Source organism: Thamnophis elegans, chromosome 10 (assembly GCF_009769535.1).
Source record: "Thamnophis elegans isolate rThaEle1 chromosome 10, rThaEle1.pri, whole genome shotgun sequence".
Lineage (NCBI taxonomy): Eukaryota > Metazoa > Chordata > Lepidosauria > Squamata > Colubridae > Thamnophis > Thamnophis elegans.
In genome coordinates, this window is record NC_045550.1 from 66,113,601 (window position 1) to 66,127,402 (window position 13,802).

The 13,802-nt window shown below is 40.1% G+C and overlaps 1 protein-coding gene across 1 annotated transcript; it reads right to left on the bottom strand.

Moving 5' to 3' along the window:
• Positions 1-2,535: 2,535 nt before the first annotated feature.
• LOC116513986 (cytochrome P450 2J2-like) lies at positions 2,536-13,542 on the bottom strand. The gene is made up of 9 exons (XM_032225347.1): positions 13,372-13,542; positions 11,530-11,692; positions 7,638-7,787; positions 7,225-7,385; positions 6,463-6,639; positions 5,419-5,560; positions 4,383-4,570; positions 3,682-3,823; positions 2,536-2,720 (listed from the first exon to the last, which is right to left on the bottom strand). Exons 1-9 carry the CDS (start codon positions 13,540-13,542, stop codon positions 2,536-2,538), a joined length of 1,479 nt encoding a protein of 492 aa, XP_032081238.1.
• Positions 13,543-13,802: the final 260 nt, after the last annotated feature.

The window sequence follows — 13,802 nt, forward strand, 5'->3', positions numbered from 1 at the left end:
AATAAACTGACAAAAGAAGTTAGCAAACCCCAAAAACCTCTGCAATTGCCCCTGGGAAGTGGGCAATGTCAAATCACTCCCAAAATCTTGACAAGGAAACTGCAAAGACTTGTCCAGGCTCCCACCTAGAGTCAAGACTGATTCAAGGACAGACATACCTACTAGACAATTTCCAAGGCTTCATTCCTTCATTCCATTGTAGATAAACCACTGTTTGAAATACAAAACCTCTGTGTACTTTAATTTTGCTCCTGGGTTGTCTCAAAATAGCAGTCACACTGTGTGGATACTCTGACACAGCCTTCCAACCTTCGGAGGTTGGTAAAATGAGGAGCCAAATAGTTTGGAGCAATATGCAATAATGCTTCTACAATGCAACAAACCCCCCCCCCCCAATGGTGTAAAGCGCTATGGGTGGTATAGAAGCATAAATGCTACTGTTGTTGCTATCACCTTAGTTTGGGTTAATTATATGTTATTAGTGGGGACCTTCTTCGCCAGTAATAACATCTCGCTGTATGCCTACATGTGGCTTACAAGAATAAAATCGGGGGAAAGGATTAAATCAATGTAAACCTAACAATAGCAAAGGAAAAAGCAATAAAAATAAGTAATGGAATAATGTTGTTCTTGTTGTTGTTAGTCGTGAAGTCATGTCTGACGCATTGAGACCCCATGGACAACGTTCCTCCAGGCCTTCCTGTCCTCTACCATCCTGCGGAGTCCATTTAAGGTCACGCCTACTGCTTCAGTGACTCCTAAGAGACAAATTAAAGACAATATGAGAATAAACTTAAACAAATTGGGAAAAATTATTGCACCTTTGTAAAAGATGCCTTATTCCATAGGTAGCTTTCTGTGGGGTCCTGCAAAAAGAAGCAAGTATAAGCTGTGAGTCCTGCTGGTATACTGCTTTCCTCACTGCCCAGGTGTTTGATCTCAGTGCCCTGATGTTGGTAAATTCATCCAGGCTTCTAATAAAAAACGTCAGTGCAGGGTCTGTGTGGCTCAGAAACAAACCAAAAAGTTATCATAATGCTCAAGCACACTTTTTTTGGCATGAGAAGTCTCCAGCCGCCGCTGCCAGCCTTGGTTCCAGCTGGCAAAGAGGTGGCAGCTGCAGGCTTCTTGCGCTGAAAACTATTAAAAACTACAGGCAGAGAAAGAGGCTTAAAGTGCCATCACCGCCGTTACCATCCCGTTCTTCACTCCGCCCATGCATGCACACCCCATTGCCTGCCAGTGCGTGGTCCCACCCCATTGCCAGACCTGTCCAGGTGAACTGGAGGAATGGCATCGCAGCGGAGCTGCTCAGAAGATAGCCAAAAACTACCGGCAAAGGGAGGATTCTCATGAAAGGCAGCTGAGCCTTGCCGGGCATCCCCACAAGGTGCAAACATAGGTGAGCAAAGTGGAAACTGAGCAGGCGGCATGTGGATGGAGGCCCCAAGGAAGACCAGAGCCGGGGAATGGCACGTTCCCTGACATGGCCAAGGTGAACAGCAAGTGCCAGAAGCTCCCGGGTCTCAGGGAATGGCATGTCCTTGGGTGCTGAGTCCAATTCAAGGTGAAGGGTGAGTGGGCGGCATGCTTACATTTAGTGAACAGAGTGGGTGAAGGCATGGAGGTGAGGCAAGGTGATTAGCTGGGCCATGTGGCTAAGGCAAAATATATAGGATGGGGGTGGGCGGGTTGAGTGGGGCAGGCAGAGTGAGTAGTGGTTGGGTCTGCAAGGTGGGTGGGGAGACCAGGCAGGCAGAGTGACTGGGCAGGTGGGGAAAGCAGGTAGGCAGAGGTAGGGCCAGCCAGAGGTGGTATTTGCCACTTCGGCGAACCAGTTAAAATGTCCGCTACTGGTTCACCTGAACCAGTCCTAACCAGCTGAATACCACCTCTGGTCTTGAATCATCAAAAAATTTTGTGTGAGGATTTGCCAGAAAAGACAAGTGGAACAATATTGGCAAAAAATATTTGTGGAAGGTTGTAGAGAAAGTGATTAGACTGTAACCACAGAGGGGTTTAGATGAAGCCCATAATTGGATCAAGTCTAAGTCCAAGCCTAAGTATAGGATGAAAACTGCATTGGTTGCTCTTGTGGATGCTCTGCACTGAGACATGGACTCATGGCAAACCTTTTCTTCTTCTGTTAATTCTCTCAACATCATTCCAATCCTTCAAGCATGCTATCATGTTGAAGTCTGCAAATGGCTGGGGGACATGAGGTCTATAGGGAAAATTTAGTTAAAATGAATAAGATACTAAAAATAAATGGAAAATAATATGTTTTATTGGCACCCAAAAGGAACGAATGATACAGTACGATAAACTTAGTTGGTACATTTTTCACCCAAACCCTCCTAGGTTTTGGTTGACCTTGTTGGGGATGTTCTGTGAACCGAGCAGTAGGTTGAAGAAGTTTCAATATTGAGTAAAGAGAAGCAAAAGGCAATATTAAGTGAATAGGTATATCGGAAACATTTATTATACTGAATAGCTACTATGTAACTAATTTTATGCCTTTTATGGTGTTGAATCTTAAGATTGTAAGGGAATAGCACACAGTTTGTAAGGGTGTGGATGTGTCAGCACTTTTTCAACAGGTTCTTCATTGAGCTTTTTCACTCCTTCAGGCAACCGGAAGCTGAAGGCTCTCAACAGGCTGGTCAGAAAGATGAAGATCTCAATTCTTGCTAGCTGTTCTCCCACACAGGAACGTAGACCTGTGGATGAGACAAAGCATGGATGGATAATGCTCTGTTTTCCATGGTGTACACCATCAGATGAAAGAGATTTCCATGATAACCCTGGTATCTTCTAGCAGATTGAATTCCTAAAGTTTTTTTTCTCCCTTTTAGTTTGTCAGAGAGATGCCTTTAATTTAGATTGTACTAGATGGTAGAAACTTTCAAAGGCAAAGTTATAGATGCATGAAAAAAAGTAATCTAGCAACTATATTACTTATTCCACAGTAATATAGATGGAGTAGAGGGAGGAGGTATGAACATAGTCTGTGGGAATTTGCTTTCACAAACCAAACACTTATTCTTGTTGTTATTTGTTTGCTACATCTGTCTGTCTGGACAAAAGTTGGGCTAACAGTCTGCAAAACAACATTTCTTCATGTCCTCCTGAGAGTAATAGCTACTATGGCATTGGACTGCATTTGATTTCTTTTGATCAGGGATTTACCTCTGGGTAAGAATACTATTCTTTTGCACCTCAAGCAGGGGTGGGTTTCAGGCGGTTCGTGGTGGTCCCCGTGAACCGGTTGCTCGGCGAACCCGGAAGTAAGTAACTTCCGGGAACGCCGAAGGATCCACCCGCCTGCCCGCGTTTCTTACCCAGTTTTGGCGAGTTCTGTGCTTCCACGCATGCACAGAATGCATACAGCACCTGCGTGATCCTCCAGGAGCAGCTGGAGCATCACACAGGCGCTAGTACGCATTCGTCCACTGCGCGGGTGCACGAGGACGCCGGCCCCATTCTAACCGAACCGGTTGGAACGGGGTGAGAAACCCACCCCTGACCTCAAGGTTTATAGCCTAGGGGGAACTTCAGGCTCTGTTTGTTTTGAAACCAGAAGGAAGAAGGATTCAAACTATTCAAACTATGATGACCTCAGGGGTGGTAGTGCTGGGAATCTGCAAGTTAGAACCTGCTTTGGAATCATGGATGTAGTACCTATTCCAAATGACAGAAACTCTTCCCGTTCAATGAACTTCCCATCCTTATCTAAAAAGTGATTTGGGTTGAATTCTTCAGGTGTCTCCCATTGCTCAGGATCAAGAAGGACAGAGCGCAGGTCTGGCATAATAATGGTCCCCTGTAAACAAAGAGATGATTAAACAGAGCAGTTTCATAGTTTCAACAGGGAAAAACGTATAAACAATATTGATGAAGCTTTTGGCTTTAGCTTGCCTTTATGGACCCATATTTGTTCATTTCCAGAGCGGTTTCAGACAGCAGTAGTCCCCAACTCGTTAGCTTCCTTCCTTCCATCCTTTCCATTAAAACTAAGAGCTGGGTGCATATTTATCACATGAAATTGCCCCGAGAAATGGACAAGAAACATGTCCACATATGACTACAATTCTGAACTTAAGTTCAACCCTTTAATCTATTATCACAGAGGTGATATTTAGCCAGTTCGCACTGGTTTGCACTGACGAGTGGTGGAAATTTTGCCTGGATCACTGGCCCAGGCAAGTCCATCCATTTGTATTAAACCCATTATTCATCCCCCTCAAGAGTTTGTTATTCTTCTTTATTCAATTTTGCATGATTGTATTGGCAGTTCCTGAACAGAGAGCTTCTATCCCAGTGTCATATTCTGATTTTCCTTCCGTGTTGGGCTACTGGTGTGCAGTGAACATGTTTTTTACCTTAGGAATGTGGTAACCCCTCAACTTCACATCCTTTGTACTTTCTCTGGGAAACCCAGCTAAGAAGACAAATTTGAAACGCTGCATTTCATGAATCACGGCATTGGTGTAGGGCAGCTTCTTCCGATCCTGATAGGAAATCGACCCCGAGAAACCAAACACATCTTCAATTTCCCTCTGGACTTTCTCTAGAAAGGAAATGATGGAAATAGAAGCTTTCTTTGATTCATTCAGGCCTGTTGCCACCAATGTTCTTTAAGGGATCTGGCCTTCACCTTTAAGTTATTATCTGCTTCTGGGCTCCATATCTATTGGGATTCCCATGTTCGCAGCCCCAGCCAGGCCTTCAACTGCAGTCAACAGCTCATTGATTGTTATTCCACAACTGGTAGAATAATGGGGCAGGGTCTCCTGGTTGGACGGGGGAGTTTCACTAGATGACCTACAAGGTCCCTTCCAACTCTGTTAATCTGTAATCTGTAAAAACTGTCGCCATCATATATTACCAAAGGACTCCAAATCCATCTCCAGTAACCAATTTCTGATCTGGGCCACATATCTCATTAGCAAGGCCCCCCGGTTGACTCTCTGGGTTGATTTTTGCTTCCAGCCCTCACGAGCTTGTCATTCTTCTTGGCTGCCTTCAGCTCTGACTCAAAGTTGGACCTTCATTATGCCTCCAGTAGCCTTCCACTCTTCTGTCAGACTCATGGCTAGATCTCCACCTCCCCTCAGTCTCCTGTCATGTCCCTCAATGCTGCAGACAATGATTCAAGGTTGGCTGTGCTCCCCCCACCCCAAATCTGTGCTTGCGCCTGCGATTTTGGTTTTTTTCTATGTTCAGGAAATTTAAGTTTAGGCCTGAGTTTAGGCACGTACATTCTTTGCTGTCCTTTCCTCCTGCTAAGTTAATTCTCCTGCTTATAGAATCAAGAATCTACATAGGAAAATTATTATGAGGAATAGATTTCAAATAATTCCTGGGTATTTTAAAACCTGAGAGTGACTCTTGTTCCATTAGCCATGTCTGTCTCACCTTGGATGTCAGGATGATTGGTCAAGAGGAGCAGTGCCCACTTCAGAGTACCAAAGGTTGTGTCTGTCCCAGCACCATAAAAATCAAAAATACACTGAGCCAGGTTCTCTTCATCATAGGTAGAGTCAGGGTCATTCCTGGTCTGTTTAAAATGAAAAATAAAATTTACAATGAATTCTATGCAGCTGTTTTGCAATTACTTTTCTTTCTGTGTCACATGTCGATGCAGGAGAGCAATAATTAAAGTGGTAGATTCACAGTAAGATATTATCTTGAGAAACTGAATACTGCACAAGCCAGAAAAAGGGCTCTGAAAATATCTCCAGACCTGTCACATCCTGGACCTAAACTGTTTCATCTTCTTACTTCGAGATGATGCTGTAGGGCAGGGGTGTCCAACTCAATTTCATTGAGGGCCACATCAGGGTTGTGCTTGATTTGGGGAGGGCAGGGTGGGTGTGGCCTGGGTGGGCATGGCTAGCTTGATGTCACATGCTGGGGGCACCTATGGTGGCCTGAATGCTCTGCCGGAGGAAACAGGCTCCTGAGCCCAATTTTTGACTGCGACAGCCTCCTGCATCCCTTTGCCAGCAAAAATACAATATGGTATTTTGCTTTGGGAAGTCTTTAAGAAGATGTTGGCTAGCCATTTGTCTGAAATGGTATAGGGCTTCCTGCCTAGGCAGGGGGTTGGACTAGAAGACCTCCAAGATCCCTTCCAACTCTGCTATTGTATTATTGTACAGTATTCATTTAAATATGAATTAATAAAAAATCCTTGTTAATTCTTTTCCTTCATAATGGAAGGAAAGGAATCTTCAGGAAAAAAAGGGGGGAAGAAATGACAAATGAAAATAATTCCAATTTCCCCCAGAGAATCTCCCTTGTCTAAGGAGAGTTCACGATTGCAGAGGTTCTAAATTCAGAAGAGAAACTAAATGAAAAAGAAAGAAAATCCAATAAAGACCATTTCAGTAACTCCTCCTGTTTCCTTATAGAGAGTAAGATTCCTTGCCCATGTATTGAACCACAGTAAACCCATACCTTCTCCATCTGTAGAAGATAGTAATCAATGAAATCTTGTGGCTCATGGAGAGATCTGAAGTCCTTGTGTTTCTCTATTTCTTGCTTTGCAAAGGAAGTGATCACCTCTACAGAAGCCATGGCCTCCTTGTGAGGGCCTGGGAGGTAGTTCATTAATCGTGGGAACACAAAATAAATCTAATAGAGATGGAAATTTGAAAAGGTATTTATTTATAATCCACCACAATTTTAAAAAAGCAGCTCAACAGGTATGTCCCATTGTTCTCAGCAGCTCACAGTAGTAGACAACATTTAATAATCAAAGAAAGCCATTGCAAGAATATTAAAACATGGCAAACAATGGTTGAACATCTTTTGCTAAAGCTATTGAAACATGGGATGGATAGCCAGATGCTGGTGATAACTGAAATGTGGGATTCATCCATGGGCAAAATCACTTTGGGGTAGCTGTTAATGCACCAGCCTAGAAACTGAGATACTCTGAATTCTAGTCCCAACTCAAGCACTAACTCAACTGTATGACACTGAAAGAGTTCTTGTCTCTCAGCCCTGGGAAGTGGGCAATGGCAAATCACTTCCAAAATCCTGACAAGAAACTGCAAAGACTTGTCCAGGCTCTCACCTAGATTCAAGACTGATTGAAGGACAGAAATACCTACTAGACAATTTCCAAGGCTTCATTCCATCATTCCATTCATGACTCCATGAAATTACTGATGGAAAATAGGTTTTGGCAGACCTTAAATATAGAATATGACTCACCCTATTAAAAAAGCCACTAGTGAATTTCACAATATTTTCAAGAGCTTTAATTAACTTCTGGAAGTTCTCATCTTCAGGAGCAAATTGATGGCCAAAACTCAAAGCGCATATGACATTAGAAACTGCGTTTACTACTGGAAATGAAGGGTCAACAGGCTGTCCTGCAAACAAAGATATTTAAACAAAGATTTTTTATAATGAATTTTTAAAGAACAGAAAAAGGGAAGGAAGGAAGGAAGGAAGGAAGGAAGGAAGGAAGGAAGGAAGGAAGGAAGGAAATTGGGAACTCTGTCAATTGTTTCAAAACTAAAAAGAATCAAATCAAACAATCTCTTTTTCTTTAAAATACTCAGAATAGAAAAGATTTTGCCATTACCTCAAATTTCCCAAATTACCCATTACCCCAAAGAGACCTTTTGTTTGTCTGAACATCTCCACCAGTCTCTGAGCTCCGTCTTCTATCTGATGCTCAATGCTTTTCTTCCCCAGGCCCAGCTTCCGCAGAGACGTGACGCCAATGTGACGCTGCTGTTTCCAGATGTGGCCATTGGATAAAATAATTCCTGAAGGCATCAGCAGACAATAGCAATAGCAATAGCAATAGCAATAGCAGTTAAACTTATATACCGCTTCATAGGGCTTTCAGCCCTCTCTAAGCGGTTTACAGAGTCAGCATATCGCTCCCACAGTCTGGGTCCTCATTTCACCCACCTCGGAAGGATGGAAGGCTGAGTCAACCTTGAGCCGGTGAGATTTGAACCGCTGAACTGCAGATAACAGTCAGCTGAAGTGGCCTGCAGTACTGCACCCTAACCACTGCGCCACCTCAGCTCTTAAATGATTCCTGATTACATTCCTGTTTTTTTTTAAAAAAACAAGTCCAGTACTTGCCAAATATCTCTTTGGATTTCAGATGGGAATACCAAACCTTTATGACATGTAGCCATTTTGTAAGATTCTGACAGGGCTACTTTTTTTCTTACAAAAATATTTATTCCTTTTGGAAGTCACATGGACACTGGGAAGTGCATGTAGCATGGTGACCACGGATGCATTGCTTGTCAACCTTATACTATGAACATCAAGACCTTCTAAGATGATGCAAACGTTCATTTGTACGAACATATGTTATAGGCACAAGAGACAGGATCTTCCCAGTGATCTCAGAATCCATCTGCAATTTCCTCCTACAAGATTGAAATTAACCAGTAAAATAGGCAAATGGATTTTTTATTCACCAAGTTTAATCAAGTGATGATGTTACCTAGTTTGGGTCATGAAATGTCTGCAAAACAAAATATTAAGTCCATAGAGCACCAGGGACCCCTTAATCAAATTACTATTGTGTTTTTCTGGCAATAATGATGATATTTTAAATTGCTTTTATGAAACCATCAATAAAGGAACACACAGTTGTAAGAAAAGCTAAGTTTAAAGTAATCAAGCTTAGTATCTTCTGAGCCAGAATGTGATTTATTTGACCTATTAAAGCATGTAGTAGAAAAAAAATGACCAATATTTTATTAAAAACAATGACTTCAAATTAAGGAACTGGAAAATAATGTATTTGAAAGAAAAGTGAAAGCTGGAGTGATACAAAACAATGGAAGAAATGAAATAACACTGTTTTACTTTAGTATGTGTCATTAAATTAAAATCTATTTATATATGCGTGAAATGTCACTCACAAAACATCACGAAATCTCCAGAACTGTAAAGCCTGCAAAATTGAAATTTGACATGTATATTCCTCTTGCCTTCTAGGTCCTTGCTAAGAAAGGATTTTTCAAAATGACCACCAGATGAATAGTATTTCTTATATTATTATTAAGACAACAATAATATTCTTAGAAATGTTCATGGAAGAGATAAATCAGGATGATATAAAAGTGCCTTTTCAATTAAAATATAAGTAAGTTATATTATATATAAATGATTCTAATTTCTGAGGGAGCAATTGCTTAAATGTAGAATTCAGTAAAATTTTGGTTTCTTCTTAATCATATATTGATCAGAAAATGGGGGAGAAATTTCAACACATCAATAAATGCAAATTGTCTCCCTGCAATTAAGAAAACCGGCATCACCCTGGATCAGCCTTTCGCTGCAAGATGGTGGGAGGAACAAGCCAACCGAGCAATCATGACTAGAAATAAAAATAGCTTGAATTTGCATAATTATAATATGAGAAATACTAACTACCCTGTTTCCCTGAAAATAAGACCTCCCTGGATAATAAGCCCAATCAGGCTTTTGAGTGCATGTGCTAAAATAAGCCCTCCTGACATTTTTGCAACACAGCAGCAACCATGAGGTGACCACACTCGCCACCTCCTGCACCTCAAAAATAATAAGACCTTCCCGAAAATAAGGCCAATTGCTTATTTTGGGAGTCAAAAGAAAACAAGAACCTGTCTTAGTTTGGGGGGAACACGGTATATAATTGGTGCTCTCTGAGCTTGCTTGTTTTCTTGCAGACATTTCATTACCCTAACATGGCAACATCATCAATGGTAGAATATCTAAAGATAAAAATTAATAAAAACAATCATGTTTTTATAAAAATAATGCAAGATGTACGTGAGAGAGGAGGTTTGAAATTGCCAAATCTAAAACTATATTATGAAGCAGTAGTTTTATCAGTAATTAGTGATTGGATTAACTCAACAGATGATAGAATACTTAATGTCGAAGGGCATGATTTGGTATATGGTTGGCATGCTTACTTGCTATATGACAAAAAAGTGGATAAGAATTTTAAAAGTCATATTTTAAGGAATGCTCTACTGTGGGTCTGGAAAGAATATCAATATAAACTACATGATAAGATACCTATGTGGGCAATTCCTAGACATGCAATAGAGAACATAAATATAGTACAAAAACAGGATGTAACTACATACAGACAGCTTCTCACCTTAGAAAGAGGTGTATTACAATTAAAACCCTTGAATGTACTAAAAGAGGAAAAGGTAATTTCAGTATGGCCAATTACAGGCCAGATGGAAAAAAGATTTTAAAAATTGGGTTTACGCAAAATTTACTAAAATAAATTAGGGATCAAAGTCAAATGCATATAAAAATACTATATAATGTATTAATAGAAATGGATTCAGAAACAGAATAAGTCAAAGACTGTATGATAAAGTGGGCACAAAATTTTGAAGAACCAATAATGTTGGATACATGGGAAAAGATATGGGTAAGAAATGTAAAATTTACACAAGCCCAGAATTTGAGAGAAAACGTTTATAAGATGTTTTATAGATAGCATTTAGATCCTAAAAAACTGGCCTGTATGTATCCGAATTTACAACCTAAATGCTGGAGATGTGATTGTCTCGATGCTACATATTACCATATATGGTGGACTTGTAAAAAGGTAAAAGCATTTTGGATAAGAATATGGTGGATTATGCAAAATGTTTTTAACAAAAGGATAAAGTTTACCCCTCAGTTATTCTTGTTAAGTATAACTACTGACTGTACTGTTATAGAGACTAACTTGATTTTGTATTTAATAACGGCAGCAAGACTGTTGGTGGCGCAATACTGAAAGAAGGAAGATTTGCTTACTATTCAAGAATGGACATTAAAAGTAACAAACCTAGCAGAGATGGCTAAAATATCAACATATCTCAAGGATCACTCAAATGAGAGTTATAAACTGGAGTGGAGAAGATGGATTGACTATATTCAAAATAGATATGGGACTAAGAAATTCCAGATAGTTTATGACTGAAGAAACAAGGAATGATTTAATCTGTTTAGAGTAAGCCTAGCAAAGAGGAGTTGAAGCTCAAATGAAAGATGATACTAACTTTTTTTAAGTTTATTTTAGAACATCTTTGTTAAAGATTTATACCCTGTATTTGTTCTGGGAAGTCGGGGGGAAAGGTTGGGAGGGTGGGGTTCGGGTGGAGAGGGCAGTGGGGGGAGGTAAACATTTGCAAAAGTTTTATTTTCTAAAAATTTTCAATTAAAAAAAAGAAAAAAATTAATAAAAAACAATCATACATGGTTTTATGTATTACATAAAGAAACATCAAATAATTATAAAAAGGAAATGCAATGTCTAAGTCAATTTATCAATGAAACGAAAGAAGATTGAATACAATGGAGATGCACCATAATGTAGACTAAAGCATATTACAGCAATAATTCTGTTGCTTATCTCATAACTGTAAATCATTTTATTATCCCTTACGTTCCCCGCCCCCAACTTGCTATACATTCAGTATTATCCCCACAAATTGCAAGAGTGTGATAGTTATTTAGATACAATTTCTTATTATTTCTACTTACCCTTTCTATACCCTGCAGCTGTCACGAAAGCAACCTCCGGTCGATAAGAGAATTCTTCTGGGAAACGGTCCATTCCTTCTTTCACAGTTTTGAATCCAGATAGCACTACAACAAGGTAATGTCCAGCCCACATGGAGTATATATTTCCATATTCTTTTACATGCTATCAAGTGAATCAAAGTTGTGAACTGTTACGATCATATAAAATAGATTATTTACAGCTAAGATGCCACCAGCGTCTTCCCTAAATCCTCAATTCTAAGACCTTTCACCATATTCAATTGTCTGCTCTTTAGAAACGTATTTTCTCTCCCTAAGATTCCTGCAAAAACTGCAGTCCATTTTGTTTTTCAGCACCTTCCTTTGCCCCCCTGCTTGTTTAAGCCATCAATTCCTGAACCATCCAACTGATAGTTATATTGACTGGACAGTCTACACCAGTGATGGGGAATCTATGGCATGTGTGCCAGAGGTGGCATGCAGATATTCTCAGTCATCCAGGTTATGGATGTCCTAGAGATGCTTTTTCAAAAGGCAACTGGACTTTGCTTTTCCTTGAAGACATTTTGCTTCTCATTTGAGAAGCTTCTTCAGTTCCCCTTCGATGATCACATTCTTAGACATGAAGAAAAACAGATGGTTAAATTAGCCTCTGAGAAAGGAGCACAAGTCTAGAGCCAAGGTGGCGCAGTGGTTAAATGCAGCACTGCAGGCTACTGCTAGATCAGCAGGTCAGCGGTTCAAATCTCACCGGCTCTGGGTTGACTCAGCCTTCCATCCTTCCGAGGTGGGTAAAATGAGGACCCAGATTGTTGGGGGCAATATGCTGACTCTCTGCAAACCGCTTAGAGAGGCCTGAAAGGCCTATGAAGTGGTATATAAGTCTACTGCTATTGCTATTGCTATTGCTATTGCTATTGCTAGAAGCAGATAGTGAAGTTTTCAAATATTTTTCAAATCACTAATCTGATAAGCTGTTAACTGGCTCCTCTCAGACCAAGAAGAGAAAGGGAATGAGCTTTTCTCCCTCCAACTGAAACATTTCTCCAAAAATGCATGTGTTGGTTGGAAGACAGTCATAAACAACATTCACAGCTCATAAATTGTCCCCCACCCCTGCTTTTTTTGATGAAAGAGTGGAACCTGGAAGAAGAATGTAGCTTTCATTATCTAGAAAAAGGATTTTTTTTTTTCAACTGGACATAGCACACAATGACTAATTATGCTAGTGACTGTTTGAGGAATATTATAAGAATATTCTAATTCCACCAATAGTGTGGCCCAACTAAATGATTCTCCCCATTACACACAGTTTCTTGAAAGCTCCTTCTGAATATTAACAAGTTAGGTATCTTACACTCCTAAGAGCGTTGGTTCAGGAAAACCTGCCAGAAGTAGGGAGGTGCTTCAATTAAATTGCATAATTGCTAATATCTAGGTCATACTATACCAGATATCAAGCACATATTTCATGTCTGTACATGAAATATATTTCTATTGCTTCCTTCTCCAACCAGCTGCATATAATCATTATCTTTGAATTCGTTCCATTAGCAAACATTTCTTAGTAAGATTGAACTAGAGTCTGCCTTCTAAAATACCAGTCAATCTCTGTGAAGTTTCTTTCACATTCTGCTCGGTGAAATGTTGGTGACCAGGTCTCCGCTTGAATATTCTGGCTCAGTGAGGAACATAACTAATCAAGCGTCATGACTAGCACTTAAATTCCTCATCATGAAGGAATATTTCACTAGCTTAATACATTTGTTTATAGTTATGATACAAAGAAAACAATTGATTATTATTTTGTATATGACTGGATTACTGTTTCTATTGAAATACCTTACGGAAGTAATCTTCGCGAAGCCGAAACCCGTAAGCCCACAAGTTCCCAATGAGAGGTAGAGCCAAAGGACCAGGAGGCAAATGTCTTTGGGACCAGAGGTGCCTCAGGAAGAAGAGAATCAGCAGAGCAAGCAGCAAAACGAACAGAAATGTCCCCATCGCCATCATTCTCCTGCTGCTTCTATGTTTCACTGATGGGAAAAGAATGGCAACATGTCTTTTCATACTCTGTCTAATGAGCATTCATACTTTGTGAGCAAGATGTTCTTTTGATCACATAATGCTTATACCATAATGTTGCAGTTTTTCAAGGACAAGGAAGATCAAATTATAATTAGAGAGCTGTAAGTGTTTTGAAATACCTCTCTAAAAAGGATCTCACCATACAAGCTGCCTTATCCATGTGCACAACTGAAAATAACTGATCC